This window comes from Lemur catta, chromosome 3 (assembly GCF_020740605.2).
Source record: "Lemur catta isolate mLemCat1 chromosome 3, mLemCat1.pri, whole genome shotgun sequence".
Lineage (NCBI taxonomy): Eukaryota > Metazoa > Chordata > Mammalia > Primates > Lemuridae > Lemur > Lemur catta.
In genome coordinates, this window is record NC_059130.1 from 66,317,098 (window position 1) to 66,345,049 (window position 27,952).

The window sequence follows — 27,952 nt, forward strand, 5'->3', positions numbered from 1 at the left end:
ATACTTGTGTATACACATTTATTTTCAATTATGTAAAAAAATATATACAGGCAACACACTGGCATGCAATATACTCTAATGTTAACCATGGTAAGCTAAAGGTCATGAGGTTTTAAATGGCTCTTATTTTCTACCTTAAAAACATTTCTACAGTGAGTATGTGTTAATTTTATAACCAGGAAAAAAGAAAACTATATTAGGCAATCAATCATGCCCTCTCCAGTTGAGACTGAGTTGATTGTTTGCACTTAGCTGAGTGACACCTAAGTTATAGCTCATATTTTTGTGCCTCTCTCCATGAATCACCATGATGTCATTCGGTGACTGTTATTTTCACATACTGCTATTGCCATTAGCATCAAATGACACTTTATCTACCACCTAATGCTCATGGATCAGTACAGGGTTAGAGCTGGGGTTATTTAAAAAGCCAAATCACTTACTTGTACGTGTTCAGAGTCAATACTACAAACATATTTCCATGAACCATATCATAACAACTTTTATTACAGAGTGGAAATGTTAGAAGGTATTTTACCTAGAACTATCATGAACCTCATCGTTTTGGAAAGTCTCAAATTCACATAATTTTATCTATTTTCAGCTACACATATAGCTAATTATAAGGGGATCTTATTTTTTTTAGTTTTTCCAAGACTTTTAACATTACAAAAATTACAAGGCTGTATAACCCTGGTGCGTGTTAGATTGGGTCCCCATGGTACAGTGCAGAATAGTAACTACTATACAGGAAAAAGAGTTTTGTGTTCCAATTAAGTTTGAAGAGTTGAATTAAAGTTAGCTCTCTTTACTGCAAGACTCGTGGGAGCCTTGCTATGCTAACATATATGTGACTCTTCCAATGGGAATAGAATGTTAAGTGTTTCTCAAACATATTTCACCAGACCATCTTTTCATTGAGCATCTCAGGAGTCATATTGTCTGGGCAGTTAGGAAACACATCTCACAGGGATGCATCCCTTTGGTTCTTTATGTGGACCAAGGCAGGAGAGAGAGATCCAAAGAGTCCACTGTTAGTCATGCTCCCTGACTAAGGGAAAAGTATTTGGTATTGTTGGTATTTTATTTTCTATTAGTTGGCGTTTAATAAAAAAAGGCATGCTCAAAAGTACTAAAATGAAAACTTTGGTATGATCAGTAAGGGAAACTCACCTCCCATGGTATCCTCTCCAAATACATTTAACTGGTCGTCACCCTGTGAAAAAACATCACAATATCAGATGATAATAATAACCGGTATTGCGCTAAACCCCTGGCCAACATTAACATACTTAAACTTTCAAACAACTCTAAGAGAGAGACACTTCCAAACAATTCAAAGAGGGACAACATTTTACAGATGAAGGAACTGAGAATTCTAGAAGTTAAGTTGCTGAAGGTCACACAAGAGGGAGGGACAGAGCTCAGGTTTAAACCTGGGTCGTCTGTCCCCAGAGTCCACACTCTCTTTTTAACCAGTACAGGAGCCTGCCTCATCATCTTGGTGTGTAAGCTATCCGTGGACAGAAAAGCTGGCTTCAAGAGGACAAAACTCTTCAGTATCATCAGCCTACTGAGAGGTGTGGTCATAGCTGTTTTGAGAATAACTCCATAATTTACAACTAAGCTCGGGCCGGGCGCGGTGGCTTATGCCTGTAATCCTAGCACTCTGGGAGGCTGAGGCGGGAGGATCGCTCGAGGTCAGGAGTTCAAGACTAGCTTGAGCAAGAGCGAGACCTCGTCTCTACTAAAAAATAGAAAGAAATTATCTGGACAACTAAAAATATATAGAAAAAATTAGCCGGGCATGGTGGCACATGCCTGTAGTCCCAGCGACTCGGGAGGCTGAGGCAGAAGGATTGCTTAAGCCCAGGAGTTGGAGGTTGCTGTGAGCTAGGCTGATGCCACTGCACTCACTCTAGCCAGGGCAAAAGAGTGAGGCTCTGTCTCAAAAAAAGGTAAAAAAAAAAAAAAACAAAAACCAAAAAACAAAAAACTAAGCTTGGCAACTTTTTTCTGTAAAGGGCCAGGTAGTATTTTCAGCATTGTGAGCCACGTGGTCCCTGTAGCAACTATTTAACCACTCACCGGCCATAGCTTGCCAATCCCTGAATCAAAGCGTAAAATAAGGGAAGTTGGAGTGATCTGCTTTTACTGATGCCTGCCTTTAAAATTTTCATTTTATTTTTTTAATCAAACAGATGCTCTATTCCTTACAGAGTAGTCCATAGTGGTTGGAAAAAAATTCAGAAAAAAATTTTATAAAAAGGCATTTGGTGAGAATTCTTATTCCCGTCTATGTCTTCATCTATATCACTTTTCTAATCCCTCACCACTTATGGGTAATCACTTACAGAAATTTCTTTCAAGGTACATAAAAAACGACTTCCAGGGATACACTTGAATATAAATAAATAAATATATATGTGTGTATATATATATATATATATATATATATGTATATATTTTTTTTTTTTTTGAGAGACAGTCTCGCTCTGTTACCCAGGTTGGAGTGCAGTGGCCTCATCATAGCTCACTGTAACCTTAAGCTCCTGGGCTCAAGTGATCCTCCTGCCTCAGTCTCCCAAGAAGCTGGGACTACAGATGTGTGCCACCAGGCCCGGCTAATTTTTCTATTTCTTTGTAGAGACAGGGTCTTGCTCTTGTTCAGGCTGGTCTCAAAGTCCTGGCCTCAAGCTATCTTCCTGCCTTGGCCTCCAGAGTGCTAGGATTACAGGTGTGAGCCACGGCATCTGGCCTAAATATTAAAATATATTCTTATGACCTCCACTTCTTACGCACAAAAGTATCACACTTTTATTGTACATACATATGGGTTTATGATATAACATGATTCTATAAAATACTATTCTTCCACTTGCTTTTTCACTTATCAATATATCCTGGAGAGCTTTCTGTATCAGTACAGAACGTTACGGGCTGCACAGTATTCTATTGTATGGATGGCACCATAGTTGTTATTTTTTTTTTAACTAGTCCTTTATTGACAGATTGCTGAGTTGTTTCCAATCTTTGACTATTTTGGAAAAAGTGGCACAGTGAATAGATTTGCATAAATGTCATTTCATGTACCTACTTCTGTAGGCTAAATTCTAAGAGGGCATACAGCCTGGTCAAAGAATAAATGTATCTATAATTTTGACAGATTTTTGCCAAACTGCTCCCCATAGAGGTTGTACCATTTGCAGGGACAGCCTCTGGCTGGCGCTTTACACCAGCCTCTCGCCTCTAATTCACTTTGATGTGAGAGTCAGTTAAATGAGGTTGTTTGGATGTATTAACGCTCTCTTGAGGTAAACTGCATTTAAAGCACTTATTTAAAGACTGTCTTGCCATCCTTTTTAGAACATACGCCTTCAGGGCAATTTTACTGCTTGTCTTCTTAGATTTGCCTGTGTATCCAGAGCTATTCCATGTGAGAGAAGAGCTTTTTAAGGGAGTGGTCATTCAGGGACATATTTACATTAATTAATTCTCTTCCAAGATTAGAAAAAAACATTAATTACTCCTCAGTGAACACCCCCACCTCCTTCCCCCCATCCGCCCCGCCACTTCCCTTCTTGAAATCAGTGTGTTTCAGAGCTGGGCGTATAGGGACCAGCTAATCCAACCCTGCCTCCCCACTCTCCCATTTTACAGATGAGGAAACTGATACTTAGAGAGGTCACGTGAGGGGCCCAAAGCCATGTCATCACGTCCTTAGTGAGGTTACGGATGGGCTGAGACCACACTGCGTAGCTTTTACAGATTTAGTCCCGTAAGTGCAGTGGTGTCCTCCTCCCCCACCCCCGCCTCCGCTCACCTGGCCAGGCCACCCACCCCCCAGCTGCTGCTGAGGGCTCAGGGCAGTCTAGGCCGCTGCCTCAGCTGGGATGACTCCATGATGTGACATGAAAGCCCAGGCAAATGGGATATTTGGAGGGTGCTATTTTCCAACGATTTTCAGTAAACCTCATGGTCCCAATGGGAATCTTTTGTAAATAAAATTAATCTGGTATCTTACACTTACACACACACACACACACACACACACACACAGAAAGGCTAGCGGTGAATGGCAAACACTTCTGGCTTTGGTGAAAAAGATGCTAAAGAGGCTAAGAGGCACTAAACCTTGTTTCTTTTCAAATGCTAAGTGTGTTCTGCATGAAAGGCATTAACTTCAGAATGTTGACTGGACAAAGAGCTAAAGGTAGTGAGTGGGCTTATTCAGGAAACATCTGATAAGGGGTTTACACCCAGCTTCTCTGCAGCTGCATCTTCAGTGAGGCACAACCTGAGAAAACTCAACCCATTAACCACCCGGTCTCACTCCGTGTGCCTGTGGGCGCTTCTTTGTGTTACCAAGTTGACTCTCCATCCAGTCAGACCTTTGTCACCTTATGTCTGCAGTATGGAGTTAGGCTCTGTGAGCACAATAGTGACTTTCCATAGTATTGAACTAGGTTTTGGGGGCATGAAATGGGATACTACATCTTCTGAACTAAGAGGTACAGTATAAATCCAGGCACAGATTTTATGTAAATGCCATTTATGACCCACAAGTATGGAGCCAAGACACAGCGTGCGATGATGTGATTAATACTGGTAAAGGTGGGAAAAGCTGCAGCAAAGCCACCACCATAAAAACACAATTTCAGGTTGCTACAACTTTTTGATGCTATATATTGGGTAACATGTTAGCAATTAATGGGGAGAAAACTAGAATCCTATTGAAGGGACAGATCCAAAACCTCAAGATGGGATTAGTGGCTTTGTGGGACACTGCAGATTTTGATAACAGATTTGTTTTGTCTCTATTCCTCATTTTCCAGTCAACCCAGAGACATAAGGAGGACAAAAGTAACCCACACTCAACTTTATTTCCCTACATGGACATGTAGGCAACAAGAAACTGCTTTTGCAAGGCTGGATTCTGGAACTATTATTTGTAGAAAGCGCAACTCATTGGGGTGTGTGAGTTTTCCTTTAGGCTCAGAGTGCATATCATCACCACTTTAAAATGTGGTTGTCTTGGCTGGGTGCAGTGGCTCACACCTGTAATCCTAGCGCTTTGAGAGGGAGGTGGGAGGATCACTTGAGCCCAGGAGTTTGAGACCAGCCTGAGCAACATAGTGAGACTCTGTCTCCACAAAAAAATAAAAAAATTAGCTGGGCATGATGGCAGGCACCTGTGGTTCTAGCTACTCGGGAGGCTGAGGCAGGAGGATCACTTGAGCCCAGGAGTTGGAGGCTGCAGTGAGCTATCATCAGGCCACTGCACTCCAGCCTCAGTGACAGAGTGAGACCCTGTCTCACAAAAAAAAAAAAAAAAAAAAAAGATGTGCTTGTCCAGTCCCAGCCGTTCCCAATTCTTCGAATTATTGAATTTTAGGTGGGAGAAATCAAAACAGAACAACTTACTATCACAGATGGATCGCCAATTTTAAAAACTATTAATATGTTCTTCAACCTGCTTTGATTACAGCATAGTGGGTACTCCTGGTGACAGGACCAATTTCATGTGGCTTTGCCACAAGCAGGTAGCTATTTCAATAGCGCTTTACAGCTCTGAGAGCCTGCTTGCAGATACGCTCTCACCACATCCTCACTGTGACCCCGTGGGTGCAGAATCCGTCACTGAGGCTCTGAGGTGCCACCCGATGGGGATGTGCCTGAGCTTCTGGTGTCCAAGAGGTGAGCTGAGCTTTCAGCTCCGTTCTCTGACGCCAAGCTCTGCTTCCTCAGCACCATCCTCTTATTGCTATCGAAGGTGGGAATGTTTTCACATATTCCTACTGTTCTTCCTTAATTAAATAGTTTTGGTTTTTAAAAATATTTTTGGGGGCCATGAAATTAAAGTTCTCCAGGGAAAAAGAAAGAAGTAGGTCATTTTGGGGATGTCTTCCTAGTTCATAGTAAGTTGTTTGTATGAACCAGGGGTGTGTGTTTCATGTCATAAAAATATGTATGGCTTCCAATGGCATTATGAGAAAGGAGCATACTTGACAATAAAATGTTACACCTCAAATAAATTTCTTGCTCTAAAATTCACAATGATGCAAAAAAAAAAAAGATTTTTTTCTCTGACACTGAACACGGATAACAACTTCAAAATTAAAAAAAAAAAAGGATTTCAAAGAGATTCCCTAGTTTCTGAGACAATGTGAGGAGTAGCCCCTTCCAATTTTTTTTTTTTTTTTTTTTTTTTACCACAACTAACTCTGAGCAGATAATCCACATTCTGGAAGAATCATGAACCATGAAATGCTAGCACATGAGGATTTTCCTAGATTTCTATTTAAATTGGCCTAGTGGCTCATGTCTCTGTTTATAAAGAAGTAACAGCAGGGTGGTGGAGCCCCAAAATGTCCTGTAGTTCATGGAAAAGTTCACTTCACTGAGTAGCAGAATCTTAAAATGATAGAATAATAATTTAAAAAGAACCACCAAAAAGAGACCAGGCTATTTCCCCATCTTGTAATCTGAAAGTGATTTTTTTTTTTGGATTCTTTCCTCATGCCTATTTTTTAAAAAAAGCAAACAATTCACACACAATTTTTTTTTTTTTTTTGGTGGGGGAGACAGGGTCTCACTCAGTTGCCCAGGCTAGAGTGCAGGGGTGTCCTCATAGCTCACTGCCACCTCACATTCCTGGGCTCAAGCAATCCTCCTGCCTCAGCCTCCCAAGTAGCTAGGACTACACAGGCATGCATCACCACACCCAGCCAATATTTTATTTTCTTGTAGGGGTGGAGTCTTGCTATGTTGCTCAGGCTGGTCTCAAAATCTTGGCCTCAAGTTGTCCTCCCACCTTGCCTTCCCAAAGTGCTGGGATTACAGATGCAAGCTACTGTGCTTGACTCATAAAGAATTTTTAAAAAATGATTACCAGAACTAATATTTAGGTAGTATTTAGAGTGTTTTCAACATGGACAATCTCACCTGATCTCAGAAAAACACTAGGAAGTAGGCAAGTTTTACAGTGTCCATTTTTCAGATGAGGCAACTGAGGTTGAGAAGGCTTATGTGACTTGTGCAGGTTAGGCTCCCTTACTCCCAAGCCGGTCTTCAGCCTCCCTCCTGCTGCTCCAAATGGAATGAGATGACACACTTGTGTATCAAGCGCAGGATGACAGAGTATAGCGAGTGAGGAGGGGCGTCATTATAAACGCTCTTGCACCATGTGAATAGAAATAAAGATGAATTCATTTTAAAAGAGGCACTGCTGCTGCCTCATGCTTAGCAAATGATCTGAAAGTGAATTTTACAAGTTTTACTGGTAAACTATGAATGAAGTTTCGAAATCCCTTGTACCTTCAGCAGAATATTGGAAAATGGAAACATAACTACATTTTATCAGAAGGGAGAAATGAAACCAGTCCTTGAAAATGTTTTGAGTGTTTACAGTTCTTTTCTAAATCATTTAAAGTAATGGGCAATTTGAAAAAAAAGTGTATGGGAAGTGGTATGTAATTTGGTTACACCCAAGAATTTATTCTGCAGCAAGTTCCATTTCTCATTCACTGAAGTACATGCAATTAGAGGTCTGCTTGCTGTGGAAGTACTTGCATAATTGAGTAAACAAGGATTAAAAAATACAGTGGATGCTAGGCTAACCTTTTCTAGTTGTATTAAATTGCAGGTTCTCTACATGAACTGCTTTAAACAGTGGTTTACAGATCTAGCTCTCTAGGAGGAATGGTATTTTTCTTCTTTTATGTATAAATTGAAATGTTGGTGTCTCTAATGGGAAATTTTAAAGAAAAAAAATTTTCTCACTGCTTTCCTATAAGTTCCTATTTTTACCACCTCAAATATGTGTCCAACTCAACTCTCTGCTAGAATTATGAAAGAAACACTTTGATCTTATCTTCCTACACCAAATGTGGCACCACTGCTAGGCAGGGCTCTGTGAGGCTGGTGGTTTAAAGGAAGGGGCAAAGTTCTCATTCTGATGCTTTTTCATCTAAAGTTAATGTTGGCCATAGAGTCACCTCTCACTAGTTTCTTACCAAGGAGAGTTATTTGGCCTTTACCTCCTTGTTTTCCAATTCCTTGTAAAACAGAAATAAGTGGCAAAGCTTAGCTTCAAACACTAGGAATTACAGAGCATATATATACTCTCAGCAAAATGGAAAATCAGACTAATTATAATGTTAGAATTCAACATACTGTATGTGTGTTCATATGTTTTCCAGGGAGAAAAAGGATGACTCAGAGGCAGCATCCTTTGTCCCACCGCCTTTCTTTAAAAAGGAAGTAAGATTGGGAGAAGGTAGGTGTGGTTGAAGGACTCAAGGGGCTCTGGCAGCTCCTCCTCCATCCCATTCCCTTCTGAGTTCCTCTGCTCCTCATGGTTGTACCCTACTGCCATCTCTGCAGCCTCAGGCACTTCTTCATTACCACTATCATAGATGCAACAAACGGCTTTCCACGGGCCACTCTATAATAGTCAGCTCTGACCTTGACTTTCATTATGCCTTGACTTGGATGTGTGTTCAATTCCCTGAGACTCTAGAGGGTAAAACTGAGTGGGGAGTGGGACAGGGTTAGTTAGTGACCATGGGACACAGAGCCAAGGTAGAGTGAAAGACAACATTCAGGCTGGAGCTGGGAATCAAAGAGGCAGGTCAAAAGAAATGTTATTCCCACCAGAAATAATATCTAGGCCTGAGGTGATGGGGCTTTAATCAGAGTCTGCAAGTCTGAGAAGTGCCCAGGGGGAGACAGCCTGGAGAGAGTGCTGAGCAGTTGCTATCTACAACTTGTATAAAGTTCATGCTGTTTTGTCCATGCTAGTTAAGATAAACTCTACATGAGATAAATGAATCAGTTAATCTTCCCAGAACTTGACCCGTTTGCTCTGGCCTCTGGACCTCTGCTTATGTTTGCCCAGCCTGGAATGCCTCCCTTTGCCCTAAGTTTGTTTACGTTCTGCCCCTTCTTCCACCCCTCTCCTCCCTGAGCCTTCACCAGTCACTGCTCCCTCAGCAAACTCCCAGTGCATCATCCATGCCCAGAGCATGTGTGGGTGGTAATAATAGCAACAAGAGCAGGGAACACTTTTGGAGCAGTTGCTATATGCCAGGCACAATGCTAAACACTTTATGAGATGATCTCATTTAAGTGTATTGTTATTTAACTTTCTACGTATAGGATTCACTTTTCCTATAACCCCCTCAAAGACAGGGTTGTCTTTTACCTTTCTGCACCACAATGAGTAACATAGAGATGTGCTAAGTAAATATTTGTAAATAATGAATATAAGAAGAAAGTAAGGCCAGGAGCGGTGGCTCACACCTGTAATCCTACCACATTGGGAGGCCAAGGTGGGAGGATTGCTTGAGGCCAGGAGTTCCAGATCAGCCTGAGCAACAAAGTGAGACCCCTGCCTCTACAAAAAATAGAAAAATTAGCTGGGCATGGTGGCGCATGCCTGTAGTTCCAGCTACCAGGGAGGCTGAGGCAGGATGAAAGCTTGAGCCCAGGAGTTCAAGGCTGCAGTGAGCTGTGATGCTGCTGCTGCTGCTGTACTCTAACTCAGGCAACAGAGCAAGACTCTGTCAATCAATCAATATAAAATAAGAAGAAGAAGTCAGGTTTTTTTTTTTTCAAAATATGGTAAGGATAGTCATGTAGATGATACAGTCAGATTTCTCCAAAAGGAAGAAGGGCAGAAGCAATATGAGGAAGAAAGGTCTAAGTGTTTAAGGTCCAATCCTGGAAAGGTTGATTTCTAAGAGCCCTCAGCATAGCAGGTATTCACACAGAGGCAGAATAACTATTTGGCAGTGAAGAGATTGTTAGACCTTGTAGAAGGTTAGAGCTCTCTATAGAAGCTTCCAATGCCAAGATTCTACTGTTCATTCAACAGTTCTGTAACTATTATATTGAATTCTGTGGTAAATAGAATAATAACCCCACTCCCAAGATGCCCATGTCCTAATCCTTGGAACCTGTGAATATGTTACCTTACATGGCAAAAAGGACTTTGCTGATGTGACTAAGTTAAAATCTTGAGATGGGGCGATCATCCTGGATTATCCAGATGGGCCCAATATAATCATCAGGGTCCTTATAAGAAAGAGGCAGGAGGATCAGAGTTAGAGGAGACGTGATGCTGGAAGCAGGGTGAGAATGATGCCACTGATGGAAGGGGCCACAAGCCAAGGAATGTGGGCAACTTCTAGAAGCTGGAAAAGGCAAGGAAATGGATTTGCCCTTAGAGCTTCCAGAAGGAATGCAATCTTGCTGACACCTTGATTTTAGCCCAAGGAAATCATTTTGGACTCCTGACTTCCAGAACTGTAGTATAATAAAGTTATGCCCTTTTTATCCACCAAGTTTGTGGTGATTTGTTATAGCAGTAATAGGGAATACACACAAACTTCTGCTATACGCTAGGCACTCTTCCCGGTGCTGGGAACGTAACAGTGAGCAGTCAGTTCTGACTGAGTATATGAGGTATTTGAGCGTGAGCCAAAACAAAGGTTTGCAAATGAACTTTATCCATGGAAGCTTTTATTCAAACAGAATTTCATATGGAAGCCTAATATCTAAAACAGACAAGAATGGAGCTACTATCAGTGAAGGTGGAATGGGAGGCTCCAGAGCCCTGCCAGGCCCCCTCATCTGCCTCCCTCGATGATGTCTTTGGCAGACACTCTTGGATGCCTAGTTAGCAGCCTCCTCCCTCCTTTCTTGCAAGTAGAGCCCACCTGCCCCTTTGGATGCTTAGGATGCCAGATCCTTGCTTTCTCATCCTCCTTTGCATTATGGGTATGGGTGTGTGACCAAATCTGGGCCAAGAGGTTGCAAAAAGCAATGCTTTGGCACACTTTAGGAGAAAGATGTTTTCCCTATTAAAAAAGAGAGACACACGTGGGGAGGATCAGCCTCACTCTCCCATTCTAGCTTTTCAAGCGGTTGTGCGAGATGCCACATTTGGAGCCACCGCCGCCACCTTGCGACCTGGAAGGGAGGCATTGCCTATGCGCTAAGGAGGGCAGGTGGGAAAGAGGGCAACGGCCTGGGCCCCGTGTGACTTTGTGTCACTGCTGCACTAACCCTGGCACCATCTACCTCTGGACTGTGGATAAAGGAGAAATCATCTTTAATTGATTGTGACCATTTTAGTTTGGTTACTTGCAAGTGGCAGCAAGCTCACTGAATCCCATGGAACTTATTATTCAAAATTGCAAAATCCTTGCTTAGTGAATAATGGTGCGAGTATACAGAGTTTCATTTTTTGCCTACATTTAAAAGGCATCTGTCATTAATTTAATAAAAAAATTATTACGAGTTAAGAATATTTGGAATCCATAACCTAAAATCAGCATGTTTTTAGAGCTTTTGGAGAACTCAGTATTCTCCCAAGAATCTGGCCACTGTACGAGACCCAACAATGTTCAATGCTCCTGCAGAGCGTAGCACGTGCTGAAACTGGCAATCTTCTAATTTCCAGGAGGGACGCTTTGTTGCTGTTATTCTTGCTTTTTCATTATTAATTAGGATTACTTTATCTTCATTATTATCAACTTAATTTGTTGTGGGCTGTTTACTTAATGCCACCCTATGTGGCAATACTTCCTTTGTATCAACGATCTTTGGGGATAAGCTTTAAGATCCCCAAGTTCTATGGTTTATAGACGAACCTCCATACTACCCCAGTCACAGAAGCTTTGTCTCTAATCAGCCCCAGTGTGCTGGGGCAGCAAAGGTCAGTGCTATCACACAGTTATAGTTTTCAGGGAAAAGTACAAACAGGTGGAGTAAGTGGGCAGTGGACACAATAAAAAAAGCATTTCAGTGCATTCTAAATCCTAAACTAATGTTTCTATCATCATATGATATTGGTTATAATAACAATCACTACAGTTACTAAGTATTATCTCATTTAATTTGCTCACTGCAGCAGCCTGCTGAAGGAGATGTTACCATCCTTACTTTACCTACTTGAAGCTGTGTCTCGGAGGTAATGGGATGTGCCCCAGTTGTAGAGCTGGAAAGTGTGTGAGCTGGGCTTTGAATTCAGGTCTAATTCCAAAACCTGGGCACCAACTTTTTAAACTATATCTTCTAAATGTGCCATTAAAGTAAAGAAAATTCAAAGTCATGAAGACAAATTATGGGGACTGGGTTGTGTTTGTGTTCATAAGGTATTTTTTTCCTTACAAATTCCAAACTGTATTGGAATTACCAAATATACACTGAACTATTTGTCAAATAAGTATATTCTATTGAAAATAGTTTTTACGTATGCATATTGACCCTACAAAAACACTTAAATAAAATTTCCAGTCCTGTGCCTCCAATATATTTTGTCTTCTTTTTTTCATGCATGCAGTAGGTGCACAAGCGTTGATGGCAAAAGGATGTATCAGTCATTGAACTCCCAGCAGGTACTGCAGCAGATGCTTTCAAAGCTATCTCATTATTCTCATGCTAAGGTCACTAGGTAGGACTTTACTATCCTTCATTTATAAGTGAGGAAATTAAGGCTATGAATATTTTACTTTATAGTTTTACCTACCTTAAGGAGAGGAATAAGGCACATTGGTAGCTAAAAAAAGTTTTGTCCTTTTCTGCACCATTGTACCAAGCTGTCTGTGGTCGATCAATGGCTACTATGGCCTTAGGTTTTCACCTTTCCCTGCACTCACGCCCCCTACAATGTCACTTTGCAGATCCTCTCCTCCAGAGGGGAGTACTTTTCCCCACCCTTGAACCTGTGCCCTTCTTGTGACTTGCTGCTCAGCCAATAGAATGAGGAAGATGTTACAGTGTGCTAGTTCCAAGGCTATCCTTCAAGAACCTTGTAAGCTTCCTTCCTTCTTTGGCCGCTGCCACTGCCACAGGACTTGAGCACGAGAGACCACGTGGAGCAGAGTTTGGGTCATACCAGCTGAGGCTATGCCCAGACCAGCGAGGTCCTGGCTGACACAGCCGCTGACCACATACATCAGTAAGGATTTTATCAGAGAAACAGAACCGGCTGTCTATTTATGTCTGTGTCCATAGTTCTATCTATGAGATTTATGAAATAAACAGGCTTACACAGTTGTAGGGGTTGGTCAGGTGAGCCTGAAATCCACAGGGCAGCCTGGCAGGCTGGAGACTCCTGGGCAAGAGCTGACACTGCAGGCCACGTGCAAAATTCTCTCTTCCTCTGGGAAACCTCACTTCTGCTCTCAGGTCTTTCAATTGAGTGGATGAGACCCAACCAGGTTAGCGAGGATAATCTCCTTAAAATCAGCTGATTGCAGCTGTTAATCACACCTACATAACACTTTCACAGCAACACCTAGATTAGTATTTGATTGAATAACTAGGTACTATAGCCTAGCAAAATTGACACATAAAACCGGCCCTCATCCTGTGAATGTGTGAGTGAGCTGCGATTAGCTGAGCTCAGCCTAGATCGGTGGAAGGGCCCAGCCCACCCTAGTTTCTCAAGAGAAATAATAAACATTGTTTTAAACAACTAAATTCTAGGCAGTGACACAGCAACAGTTAACTGAATACACAGCACGTCTTATTTTGAAACGATATGTGAAAATGACTTAGCCAAAGGACTTTTACCTTTTCCATTTTAGCTCTCTGCTATAGCTTTCCCAAGGCAGTGCAGAAGACAGCTACCAGGTTGGCTAACAGAGTACCTGGCCTAGCTCTGTGCCTCTGGAAATGTGTTGAATTTGAAAGCCAGCCTTCATTGCTCGGCTTTGTCTTAAAAATCTCAGCACAAAGCTTCAAAGCAGGTAAAGAGAAACATTCTACTGTCTTTTGAAAAGCCTTTAGCAAAGAGCATTTGGAGAATATTTAAATGGCACGATGACATCATCTGGCAAAGCACACATTCAGCCCAGCACCAAAACACAAACAGATGCAGGAGCCAAGGAAACGGGCCTGCTCTTTTCTACTTCTGAAAGTCCCGCATATATGATGCGGTAACCAAAAAAGGAAACCACCACCAAACGCAGAAATAAAAGAGGCTCAGGTAGGACAGCCTGCATGAGGGTTAACCCTTAAAAACTGGGACATTCAAAATGGAGGGCTGGACCCCTGCCACCGAGCGAATGCAGCCCTTTCCCCGTGGCTTGAAGCTGGAGGACTGCCCCCAAGGCACAGCTGTCGCGTACAGCTCTGTGGTTGTGCACTGCACAAATATTCTTAGCTAAGAGGCTGAGTAGAGATTGAATCCACTCACCAACCTGTGTGTCTCCACAGATGTATCTGCCTAGAAGGGGTCTTTTTCTAATTTGTACAAACCTACCACATGGGCTAGCAGTGGCCTGCCTTGGGGTGAAGTTTTATCAATTTTTTTCTGTACTAAATATTCAGAATAGAAAAATAAAGGGAGTATAAGAGAAAGAAGCAAAGCAGAGTTTTACAGCTTTTGCAAGTGCCACTTCCATGGTTTCACCACGGTGCAACCACCCACCCGCCTCTCTCCTCCACAGTTTGAATAAACATGCTTTCCATTTATAAGCCCAGGGCCTTGCCACACTATTGCGGTCTCAGGCCAGGCCTCTGAACTCCCCTGTGACCCAACCTCAGCACTTACACCCCTCCTCTGAAAACATTCCGGAGTGGCCACTGCTGTTCTCTGCCTCCTCTGCTGACTCATGATAGAGGCATCACCATTCCTTTCCCACTTATGTGATGACGCTCTTGGGAGGACCGTATAAGGTATGAAGAGGAAGGGACGATATAAATGCAGAGCGTGCTTCCTGTTTATGAAACCACTCTACCTTGGGAGAGGCCAGGACTGGCCTTCTCAGACACACCTTACGAGTTCAGAGTGGGCTCTTCCCTCTGAAGTTGCAAGATCCAAAACTTTAAAGAACCATGGGAATGTTCTGCAGGATGGAATCAATCCTTCTCATCAATGCCTCTTCATGTCTTCTCTTTATTAAAAGTACTAAAATTAAAGAATTAAAAGCCCTAAAGAGGAGTAAATATGGAGAAGACTTTGCCATGGATTTGATACATTAGTATTTATTTAGAAAAAAAATCAGGCATGGAATTCCCATGTGTGAACTAAGTGGTCTATAAAATAATTACGGTATGCTGAAAATGACTTACACCTTTGATCATCAGCTTCACAGAAGCACATTTATAAATCATCAGCTTTGGACCCCCAACGTTTTCCCTGCTCTCATTCTACTTGTTACTGTGCAGCACGCCCTGCGCTGAAAAGCCACCTAGAGGGTGGAAGAGAGATGCTTATTGTCATGAAGATGCTCTTCACAGGAACCCCGAGAAGGAGAAATCAAGAGCCCCCATTTTACAAGGAAGGAAAGTGAGGCTCGGGAGGGTGTGACACAGTGTCCGATGCCACACCACTGGCATGTTGGAGATCTGACACCTGAACCAGGGGATTGGACTCCAAAGACTCCCAGGCTTTTCCCTATCCATGAATGAATAAATGAGGAAACTTCATATTATTTTCTACACAGGAGTATGTTCATACATATTTGGGGAGAGCTATGGTTTGTTGCGTGTCCACATCTAAGTTAATGTGGTCCCACAGAAGCCACTGTATTTTCTTTAAATATCAATGTCTTGTATTTATATGGTGCTTTACACAGTAGAGAATATTTGCATTTCTACTACCTGCAATGCAGTGTGGTATGTTAGAAAAAACACTGGACCTCTAAAAACCTAGGTGCTATGGTTTGAATGCTTTTGTCCCCTTCAGGTGTTGGAAACTTAATCCCCTGTTGAGCCTAAGAATACTGAGTTACAGAAATGCCCCCTGTATTTCTGGAGACAAGATTTGATTTCAGAAGTCAAATAAGGCTTTGCCTTAAAGAAAAAATAAATGTGTTAGTTCAAAAGCTGCCTCGCCTCAGGAGGGCGTCTCATTGGTCAGTAACAGCTGCACTTCAAAGAGACAGCTGTAAACTGGGCCTATGGTTCTCACCTGTTTTGAAAGACAAGACAGGCCTCACCTAGGACCAAAGGTTGCTGGAGCTGACCGACAAAGACCCCCGGAGATGAGAGCTGATCAGATAGGTATGCTAATGCCTAAGCCGGGCCCAGATGGAACCATGGAACCATGCGGTTAAAGTAATTAACACAAAGCACAGCTCATGTTGACTTCTGAGATCCTCTCTGTCTCCAAGAACACAATCACCGGAGCCAAGATGTCTCTGTTTTTTGCTAAAGTGATAGCCTTATCATAAAACTTAGAAGTTTGCCCTAAGAAGATTTTGTAACTCATTGTTCCCCTAGATAGAGTTAGTTAAAGGATCTGTAGTAGCCTTTTAGAAGACTTTCACCCTAAACCAAACTGCCTGTTGGTATGTAAATCCCGTTGCCCTTGGCAATGGGAGCCTGTATCTACCCTATAAAATACCTGTGTGGAGTTTCAGTCTTTGATATATTTTTGCGGGAAGAAATATATCCATCTGGACTCCTGATAAGGAAACCCCCCATCTATTACTTGGCACAACAGCTGCCTGAGACCCCCACCCCTCACGGAGGACCCACATTAGCATATTACTAACCTAACACCTGGTACATTAACAAGTCACTAACCTAACATTTGGCACATCAGCATAGCACTAATCCTATTGCCTGGTGCAGACACTAAACTTACTACCTGGCGGGCATTAGTCACCTGAGACCCCCTCCCCTTGGATCACCCCAACTTAATAAAAATGGGAAAAATTAGGTAGACAGGGCTCAGAATTTGGTGGTGAGACCCCTCTGAGCCTGCCAGCAAATAAACGTTGATTCTCTGACTCTCTGTGTGCCGCTGGGTTTGGCCTCGGGACCACTTGCTGTAACACTGCCATAACACTCCTTTGTCTGTTTTCATAAACCTTTACTTTATAAACTATACCTTTGGCTCTGTGTATTATTATTATTATTATTATTCTTTTATTTCTGTTTCCTACTATTTTTTCATCCTTTGCGATGACCCCTGCCTGAGAGACCCGACTGGAAAGAAAAAACCTCTTTGCGGGGAGCGTAGCTAACTCCCCGCAATCCCCGATCACGAGGGCTCCTCCCTTATGAATAGATTATTGTGACTATGAAAAGGGCTTGTGGATGTGGGTTCTCTCTTGCCCTTCTGCCTCCCACCATGTGAGGATGCAGCAAGAAGGCCTTCACCAGATGCCGGCACCTTCATCTTGGACTTCCCAGCCTCCAGAACTGTGAGAATTAAATTTTCGTTCTTTATAAATCACCCAGTCTGTGGTATTCTGTTACAGCAGCACAAAATGGACTATGGATGCTAGGTCTGGGTCCAAACTCTGCTGTGTGCTCTTGGTAACATCAGCGAGGCCTTTGTTCAACACTGAGGGCCTGTCAGGTACCATGCCCCGGCCGGGGGGCACAATGGCAGGCAAACAAACACAGCCCCTCTGCTCATGGGGCTGGTGCCTAGTTGACTGATATTAGGTAACCATGTAAGTAACATATTAAATATGAATGTCTATAAAGTATAGGGTTCTAGGAAAATTAAAACAGGAGCTCTGATCTGGACTGGGCTGGGGTGTGGATTCTAAATTGGCCAAGAAGGGAAGGCAAGGAAGGAGAGGGTGGGTGGGGAAAGACAACCATGTCCCAGGAAGAGCACTCAGCTGATGCAAAGGCCAGGAGGAGGAGCACACACGTAGATAAGCTGAAAGCAAGCCAGGGAGGCTGGGCTCAGAGCGCTGGGAGGGTGGTGCACTGAGGGTCAGGCAGAGCCTCATGGGCTGTGGGGATGGGCTCAGGTTTTATCCCAAGAGCAATGGCAAGAAAGATATTGGAGGGCTGTAATCTGGGAAGTGACTTGATCAGTTTTGTGCTTTTTATAAAGACCACTCTAGATTCTGTGCAGAGCATGGCCTAGAGGTTTCCTTTGGTCTGAAGTGAAGAGAACAATGACCACTCCAGAGGCCATTGCTAAGAGGAAATGAGACACTGGAAGTATCTTGTAAACAGTAAATTCTCGTACAAATGTAAGATGTTATTATTATGGCCTTTGTTTCTGAGCATGGTCAAGGAAGGAGCTATTATTCATGTCTTCAGAAAAGTCATGTCTCTAGTTTAAGATTATAAAATAAGTTCGGAGTCAAAATTAGTGCTCAAACCCACCCACTATTCCCACCTACTCTTCTGATGCAGGCTCCACTCCATCACCCTAAAATTCTGTCCAAGAAGCCTTCTGTGGAAGCTGGGTATAAGCAAACATTACCAAGAAGCATTCTGAGGTGAAATCTGAGGCTCATGTGTTCTAACTACTAATGACAACTCCAGCATTCAGCCCAGCCTGGAGCAGATGAACAGGACATGCTGGTTGAAATGCAAAGCAGAGAATGCAAAGTCTTAGGAAAGCCTTTGGGAAAATAACTCACCACACATATTACTTTCTTTCTTTTTTTCCCTTTTTAAAGAATGTTACGCTCAAGAGCAACTATAGTACATTTATTTCTTGATTTTTTTTTCACTTAATTGAGCAGTTGCCATGGTAACTTAAGAACAGACTACTCATTGCCTTCAATGAATTGCAAATACGCATTTTTCATCTAGTGAAAGTTAGAGCAATCTTTTTAAAAAAATGGTAATCTTGAGCTGTTGCCTTTTTTCCTGGCCTGGTATCAGCCTTCTCGCTTTATGGGACTGTGAAGTGGCAGCACTTCATTTTCATGAATGAGGAAAATACATCCTGGGGAGAGAGGGTTTGGAAATTGCATTAGGATTCAGACCTGCCAGCCAGCCAACAACATTCAAATGACACAGTGTGCAGAGCAGGAGGGCAGGCACAGCGGGAAGCACAGAGGCAAACGGAAGAGGTGGCTCTCTCTTTCCAGAAGCAACCATAACGTTAGCGCCTTGAGATTTTAGTACCCCAGTATTTTTTTAAGGACTAAAATAATGTAAAAATTTGACTAGGCCCTTGTTTACTTACGCATGTTAACTGCTTGTTTCGTGCCCAGCACCTCTTATTCTTAAAATAATCATTAACTGCTGGTGTGTTGTTTCTTTAGCCCAGGGGTTCCCAACCTATGATGAGTTGTATAATTATTTTGCTATATATTAGAATGTAATAATAATAGAATTAAAGTGCACAATAAATGTAATACACTTGAATCATCCTGAAACCATTCCCCTTCCCTCCATGGAAAAATTGTCTTCCATGAAAACGGTCCCTGGTGCCAAAAAGGTTGGGGACCGCTGTTTTAGGCAACAAGAAGAGAGAACTCCAGGGTCACAAAAAAATTTATGAGTTTGTTTTACAAAAAGAATAAATGCCTTTAAAAAAGTTAGCTGCTGACATTCAGAAGTCTAATTACTCAAGATGTTAACTAAGGCCAAAAAAAACAACACAGACTTCACCCTTGGTTCCCTAAAATCCCTTCCCTTACTCCCTAGCTACATAAAACCCCTATTTCATCCTTTTGTTAAGACAGATCTGAGAGATCTTGTTCTCCTGTCTTCTCATTTTGGCCAAATCTAACAAACCTTTCTCTGTCTCTGGTATTGTAACAGAGGGAATGGCCTGGAAAAAAAAAAAAAAAAAACCCAAAAAACCGGCAAAAATATTTTCTGTCTCTTTAAACATCCTCCACTCCTTTTTGGGAACTAAAACCTGCATCCCTGCCTCAGGCCAGTGGTTGGGAGGGGTAGGGTAAGTCTTCTGTTATTTGTGCTAAAGGAGAAGGCTCAGCCCAGACATGATAAACGGAGGTGCTGGGTGGAGGCCAGGGGATTGTCTCAACAGATGGGACCTTTGGAATCATCAACTATAGTTGAACAGTAATTATCAGAAGCTGAGAAAGCATCCTTTAAAAGTTCAGTATTTGTGCTTATTATTAGGATAATGGCATTTCAGACAGCAGTCCCCTCCTCCTCCTTTGCTGGTAAAGTGATAAAACTTCTCTTTCCTTCCTTCTCAAACCACTTGTTCTCATTCTTCTGATGCGCCCATTTTGAGAACAAGTGCCGAGCTTTTGGTAACAGTATCACAGTGTTTGGCTTTAGGTGTGCATCTGGTACATGAGCCTAAATTTAGGATTCAACAACAACTCTGGCAACTACAGCAGGACACCGTGCCCATGGCTGGGAACTGAGTGTATGGGGGTCCCTGCAACTGCCTGGGCATCTTGCCTGGGGGACACCCCTTGTTGCTTCCCTTCCTGTTGGTGTCAATTGCCTTTGGCGCAAATTTTCTTGGAGTGGAGAAACATACTGGACCTCGGTCTGCTTTAGGTTTTGCATTTGCTGGAGTCACCATGACACTTGAGCTCATGATTCTCTAGCTCTCCTTTTGCATTTTGTCGGATATTGAAAAGAGGGACCTTCATTTGGGAGAGTTGAGGGAATTATTAGACTTTTGTTCTGATCTGCAGGAATTGAATTTTGTTCTTTGTGTGAACATTTATGTCATTTTGTGTGTGAGTGTTCCAGCTCTGGGCAACTCAAATTCAGTCCCCGAATGCAGCCCATGGGGTGCATTCTCCATGGCCCACTTCCAGTTATGAACAAATCAAACGTAAAACATGATTTTCTCTTGTAATACGGTCTGGGCCAAACTCAAGCCAAAAGTATTAGAGTCTAAGAGATGTGAGAAGGAGGATGAGGTTTTGATCAGTGCTTTGAATCTTTCTGCCATGCTGCCAGCACCCCTCTCAGCCGACACCTGCTGAGGCACCTGAATCCCTCCTCCTTGCCAGGCAGACACCCTGCTGGACCCACCTCTGTTCAGGGGTCAGGGTACAGAAGTGGGACAAGCCTCTTCCCCATGGATAAAAGTCAGGGAAGTCAGGATATGGTCTTACCATCCTGTACTCACCAGGGTACCCAATTTGGCCCGGAGGCTGGGGCTCTTTGAGCAGGGCAGTTTCCACTAGGCCAATTCCTAATTGGAGGGCTAAATGCCAATGGACAGCCAGTGGGTATGATGTGGGTACACTCCCCATTTCCCACCTTGGACCTATTTAATAGGAAAAATAATAAGCCCTTTTATCAGGATGACCCTAGACACATGGCCAAGTTATTTTCTTCCATCTTTTTAACATATCATCCTACCTGGGCCGATATCTAAGCATTAATGAATGTTTACTCATGGCTGAGGAATGCTGTATGGTTATTGAAAATGCAAGTGAGAAAGCCCGTCTGGTTCACCTAGAGGATAGAAGTAACCGCCCTGAATCTACTGACACTGTCCCTATGGTTGAACCAAACTGGGATGTCAACAATGGGGGGTTGCCCTGGCATGAGCATTATAAAATTGTATTCTGGAGGGATTAAAAAAAAGAATCCCACAATTGAAAAGCCTAGATAAAGTTCAGGAGGTTCAACAACAACCCCACTCAGTTTTTAGAACAGTTATATCAGGCATATAAAAAATACACTGATGCCAATCTTGAGGCCCCCAGGAATCAGAGATCGGTAAATATGACCTTTATCAGCCACAGTGCCCCAGATATCCGGAGAAAACTGCAGAATGTAGACAGGGTCCTTGGGCTGCCAATCTCACCTTTGATGGAGCTTGCTTTTAAGGTTTACAACAACAGAGAGGATGCAGGGGAACAAAGGAAGATAAAGCAACAGGCTGTCTTGCTGGCCACTGTGCTCGTTCAACCCAACCACCAAACCCACAGGAAAGCGAGAAAAGGAGGATTCAAAAGATAAGATAAGAGGCCCTCCTTTGAAAAAGGATCAATGTGCATGTTGCAAAGAAGGATACTAAAAAAAAAAAAAAAAAGCCCCAAACTGGAGAAGGTGACAAAGAAAGATAAGACCCCTCAACACAGATGGTAGAAGTGGAGGGGAGAGATACAGATAAAGAACAAAAAAGCCCAGGGGCTCCAACTAACCTGGAGTAATCTGTCACCAAATTCCCCCAGGAGCTCCAGGTATGAATGACAGTGGGTAACAAGTTTTCGACTTTCTTATTGATACGGGGTGTGGGGGGCACATATTCTGTAGCTAATGCCCACTTGTCCCCGGATTCAGAGGAGACTATGATGGTCACAGGAGTGTCAGGGGAAGCTGTAACTTGCCCCTTCCTGCAACCTTTAGATTGTCATTGTAGAGACACAAACCTAAAACACAGTTTTGTTTTGTTTTTTTATATATGCCTAAATGTCCTGTTCCTGTCCTGGGTTGAGATTTACTTGCTAGACTAAATGCTCAAATCATTCCTTCCCCTGGACGTCTGGAGGTGGAGGTTCCGCCCGAGCATGGCTGCACTTTGCAGATGCTGCCACTCTGCAGATGCAGCCGAACAGTGGAACTCCTTGTGAGATACCCGAAAATTTCTGAGCAAGGTAAGAGAGAGCACCTGGGCAGATAGGAAACCAGGTTGGGCCATAATGGCTGATCCAGTGAAAGTCATCTTAAAGAAAAAAACCCCAGAAGTTACCTAACCTGAGACAGTATCCATTAAAGGAGAAAACATAGAAAGGAATACTACTCCAACTGGCGGCTTTCCAAAAGCAAGGTCTAATCCGCCTGCTATTTCTAAAATGCAGATCTAATGGGATCTCTCTGCTTCAAGGCGGCCAGGGGCTTTACACCACTGTAGCTTGCAAGGCCCTTTCCGACCCAGCCAGCCCACCCTCCAGGCTCATCTGTGTCATTGTCTGCTCACATACATTCTCCTGGCTGTTTCTCAATATATGTGCTGTCATTTATTGGGCCTATTAGCTTTACGTAGAATGACCTGCCTAGCTACCTACCCAGCTCCTCTTATTATTAATATAAGACTCATTTTAAGTCTGAACTCAAGAGTCACTCTCCCTTCTCCCATTGGAATTATCCCCCTGGCCCGCAATGTGCTCATAGAGCATGTTGTATCTCTGAGATGGTGCATATCACAACATACTCTGTCCTGTATTAGAGTTAGTTGTGTGTTTTATTCATCTTTCATAATGCCTTGAACACAGAAGAGACAGAGTAAGAGGTTCCCTCCTCATTAACCCATAGCACTTCTGTGATTCTCAGCATAGTGGATGCTTATTGAACTCTGCTCAGCACCCATCCTGCCTCTATAAAGTGACTCTGGCCACAGGTGATTGGATCAGGAGTACACCTGAACCAAGCTTGGACAATTAACATCCTTCCTTAGGAATTTAGAATGAAAGAGATCGGCCCTTCTGCTGTCTGGACTGGTTGGTAGATACTTTTACCATCATGTGACTGTGACTAGCAGAAGAAACAGGCCCGTAAAGAGAGAAAAATGACATAATGCATAGAAGGGAACACACAATGAATGGAAATTCTCAATGGCCTTTCAGTACCTAGTTCCTCATTTTTCCTAGGGCTCAGGTGCATTCCTTCTTGTGAGAGGTCCCCAAAGCTTTATAACAAATTTACCTTTTTGCTGAAGCTGGCTTAAACAGGTTTTTGTGACTTGCAACCTGAACAGTCTTAACCAAAACACACAGTGAGAAAATGCTTTTGTAACTGTTCGTCTTTCCAGGAGACTAGGAGCTTCGAAAGCAAGGACCAAGTGAATCTAAAGTTTTGTGACCCTAGAATCTGGCATAGTGCCTGACATTTAGTAAATGTTCAGTATGTGCTTATTGAATTGACATATTGACATTTTCCTGAATCAAATGAGATGACATAGAAAAATCATAAAGTACTCAATCAATGTGAACCAAACTTATTATCAGACTAACTATGCTGAGCCACGACCCCCACTTCCTCCTCCCCAGAGAAGAAAGAAGTGTTCTAGGGACTTCTCAATCATCAGAAGTCAGCCAGAGAGCAGAGGGTGCTGGTTACTGGGCCCCCTCAAACATTAGGAGGGAAGAAGGTCCCCCTTCCAGCTGCTATAACTTCTATAACTTATTTGTAATACCCAACCAATCTGTGTTTATGACAGTCCCATTAGAACCTGGATTCTTTGAACACCATAAAAAGATTTTGTACTAAATTGCAAATAAGCCAGAAGGGGCATAATTAAACTACTGAAGAGAATAAATTTCAAGATAACTTTAAGCATTGCAGAGCCTCAAGTTTATGCAGAATTGAGACAAATTACTTTTCTCTACTAAAGTAGGGTTCAAGTTATTAGTAATAATTATCTTCTTAGCCTATCTCAATAATATTTTTAACAAACTCAGTTTTATTATTTTAACATACAGAGAATAATACCACCGTATTTATTGAATATGACTCTGAAATTGAGGCTTAGGAAACCTACAAAATACCCAAATTTTTGTGTTTTTTCTACTTTTATGTAGCTATTCAAAAATGATGGGAAGCATATTTATTAATATTGACAGAAATTCACAATATATTAAGTGAATAGACAGATAATTAAATGGTAGGTATACTGTGATCTCATTTTAATAAAAATATATAAATATATAGTTTGTAATAAAATCAAAATGTTAACATGTTAAATAGCTTAAATTTGGGTACATGGTTACATATGCTTTTCCTTTCAAATATCTATATAATTTTTATAAAATGAACATGTATTGCTCAAGTAAAAAATTTTTAAACAGAAAATTCAGAACTCACATATAAATCATCTATTCATCCATCCAACAAATATTTGTCAAGCATCCAGGCCTACTTAACTTAGATCAAGATGGTAAAAGAAATCTTTGGCTTGATCACCTTCTTATTTGGAAGATCTACTGCTAAAAGTTTATGATGTGGATAATATAGACCATTTATTCTCTTGTCTATGACTTCTGAATAGGATAAGAGCTTGTGGAAAAATAGGAAATATGTTTAGAAAGCAGAAAGTCAGAAATGCTTTTCTAAAGACTACTGTTAGTCTATAAAGAAAACTTTCCATTCTTCAAATTATGTTGCTAAAATGTTATTTATTTTATTATTTTATTATTATTTTTTATGGGATTAGAGGTAGAAGTAGTTTTGGTTGCATGAATATATTGTATAATGGTGATGTCTGGGTTTTAATATACCTGTCACTCAAATAGTGTACATTGCCCCTGATAGGTAGTTTTACTTCCCTTACACCCTCTCATTCCCTGCTTCTGAGGCTCCAATGTCCACTGTACCACCCTGTATGCCCCTGCATATCCCTAGCTTAGCTCCCACTTATAAGTGAGAACATACAGTATTGGTTTTTCCATGCCTGCATTCCTTCACTTGGCATAATGGCCTCCAGTTCTATCCAAGTTGCTGCAAAAGACATTATTTTATCTTTTTTTTATGGCTGAGTAAGTATTCCATGGTATATATGAATCACATTTTTTTTTATCCACTCCTTGGTTGATGGGCACTTAGGTTGATTACATATCTTTGCAATTGTGAACTGTGCTGTAATAAATAAACAATTGCAGGTATCATTTTGATATAATGATTTCTTTTCCTCTGGGTAGATACCCAGTAGTGGGATCACTGGATCAAATGGTAGATCTACTTTTAATTCTTTGAGAAATCTCTATACTGTTATCCATAAAAGCTGTGCTAATTTACATTCTGACCAGCAGTGTATAAGCATTCCCTTTTCACAGCATCCACACCAACATCTATTGTTTTTGACTTTTTCATAATGGCCATTCTGATTGAAGTAAGGTGATATCTCATTGTTGTTTTAATTTGAATTTCCCTGATGGTTAGTGGTATTGAACATTTTTTCCTATGTTTGTTGGCTATTTGCATATCTCCTTTTGAAAAATGTCTGTTCACATTGTTTGCCCACATTTTAATGGGATTATTTGTTTTTTTTCTTAATGATTTGAGGTTCTTGTAGATTCTGGATATTAGTCCTTTGTTGGATTTATCGTTTGTGAAAAATTTTTCCCATTCTGTAGCTTGTCTATTTACTCTTTTGATTATTTCTTTTGCTATGCAAAAGCTTTTTATTTTAATTAAGTCCCATGTATTTATTTTTGTTTTTGTTGCATTTGCTCTTGTGGTCTTAGTCATGAATTATTTGCTTAGGCCAATGTCCAGAAGAGTTTTTCCTAATTTTTTTTTTGTTTAGAATTTTTATTGTTTCAGGTCTTACATTTAAGTCTTTGATTCATCTTGAGTTAATTTTTGTATATAGTGAGAGATAGGCATCCAGTTTCATTCTTTTGCATGTGGCTATCCAATTTTCCCAGCACCACTTATTGATTAGGATGTTCTTTCCCCAGTGTAAGTTTTTGTCTGCTTTGTTGAATGTCAGTTGTTTGTAGGTATTTGGCTCTATTTTTGGGTTCTCTGTTCTGTTCCATTGATCTATGTGTCTACTTTTATACCAGTACCATGCTGTTTTGGTTGCTATAGTCTTGTAATATAATTTGAAGTCAGGTAATGTGATGGCTCTGGATTTGTTTTTTTTGCTTAGGATTGCTTTGGCTATTCAACCTCTTTTTTGGTTCTATATGAATTTTAGGATTGTTTTTTCTAATTCTGTGAAAAACAACATTAGTATTTTAATAGGAATTGCATTGAATCCATAGATTGCTTTGGGTAGTATAGTCATTTTCACAATATTGTTTCTTCCAATCCATAAGCATGGAATGTTTTTCCTTTTGTGTCTTCTATGATTTCTATCATCAGTGTTTTGGAGTTCTCATAGAGATCTTTTATCTCTTTGGTTAAGTATATTCCTAGGTATTTTAATTTTTTTGGCAAAAATTGTAAATGGGGTTGAATTCTTTTTTTTCTATTATTTCAGTATATTGTGGGGGTACAAAAGTTTAGGTTACGTATATTGCCCTTGCCCCCCCACCCCCCTGAGTCAGAGCTTCAAACGTGTCCATTCCCTAGACAGTGAGCATCGCACTCATTATGTATGTATACACCCATCCCCTCCCCCACCCACATCTGCCCAACACCCGATCAATGTTATTCCTAAATGTGCTCTTAGGTGATGATCAGTGAAGCCAATTTGATGGTGAGTACATGTGGTGCTTATTTTCTCAGCTTGGTCATCATTGGTGTGTAGCAGTGCTGCTGATTTGCATACATTGATTTTGTAACCTGAGACTTTATTGAATTCATTTATAAAATCTAGGAGTTGGCTGGGCGCGGTGGCTCACGCCTGTAATCCTAGCACTCTGGGAGGCCGAGACGGGCGGATCGTTTGAGCTCAGGAGTTCGAGACCAGTCTGAGCAAGAGCGAGACCCTGTCTCTACTAAAAATAGAAAGAAATTATCTGGCCAACTAAAATATATATAGAAAAAATTAGCCGGGCATGGTGGCACATGTCTGTAGTCCCCGTTACCTGGGAGGCTGAGGCAGTAGGATCGCTTAAGCCCAGGAGTTTGAGGTTGCTGTGAGCTAGGCGGATGCCACGGCACTCACTCTAGCCCAGGCAACAGAGCAAGACTCTGTCTCAAAAAAAAAAAAAAAAAAAAAAATTCTAGGAGTCATTTGGATGAGTCCTTAGGGTTCTCTAGGTATAAGATCATAAAATTAGCAAACAGAGATAGTTTGACTCCTCTTTTCCAATTTTGATGCCCTTTATTTCTTTCCCTTCCCTGATTGTTCTGGCTAGAACCTCCAATACTATGTTGAACAGAAGTGGTGAAAGTGCGCGTCCTTTTCTTGTTCTAGTTCTCACAGGGAATGCTTTCACCTTTACCCCATTCAGTACGATGTTGGCTGTGGGTTTGTCATATATGGCTTTTATTAATTTGAGGTATACTCCTTCTACGCCTAGTTGGTGGGGGTTTTTTATCATGAAAGGATACTGGATTTTATTGAATGTTTTTTGCATCTATTAAAATGATCATATAGTTTTTGTTTTTACTTCTCTTTATGTAGTGAATCACATTTATTGACTTGCAGATGTCAAACCATCCTCACAACCCTGGTATGAAACCCACTTGATTGTAATGACTAATTATTCTTTTGATGTGCTGGTGGATTTGGTTTGCTAGTATTTTGTTGAGGACCTTTGCCTTTATATTTATTAGGGATATTGGTCTATAGTTTCCTTTTTTTGTTGTGTCCTCTCCTGGCTTTGGTAGTAGGGTGATATTGGCGTTGCAGAATGAGTTAGGCAGGATTCCTTCTTCTTGA

General features: G+C 41.6%; 1 protein-coding gene across 1 annotated transcript in view; it reads right to left on the minus strand.

Moving 5' to 3' along the window:
* The window catches only part of AK5 (adenylate kinase 5), a 239,905-nt gene that overhangs the window by 56,167 nt on the left and 155,786 nt on the right, over positions 1–27,952 (minus strand). The window contains exon 9 of the mRNA XM_045547719.1: positions 1,174–1,216. Coding sequence (XP_045403675.1) covers positions 1,174–1,216 — 43 coding nt within the window. The remainder of the gene's footprint in view (positions 1–1,173; positions 1,217–27,952) is intronic.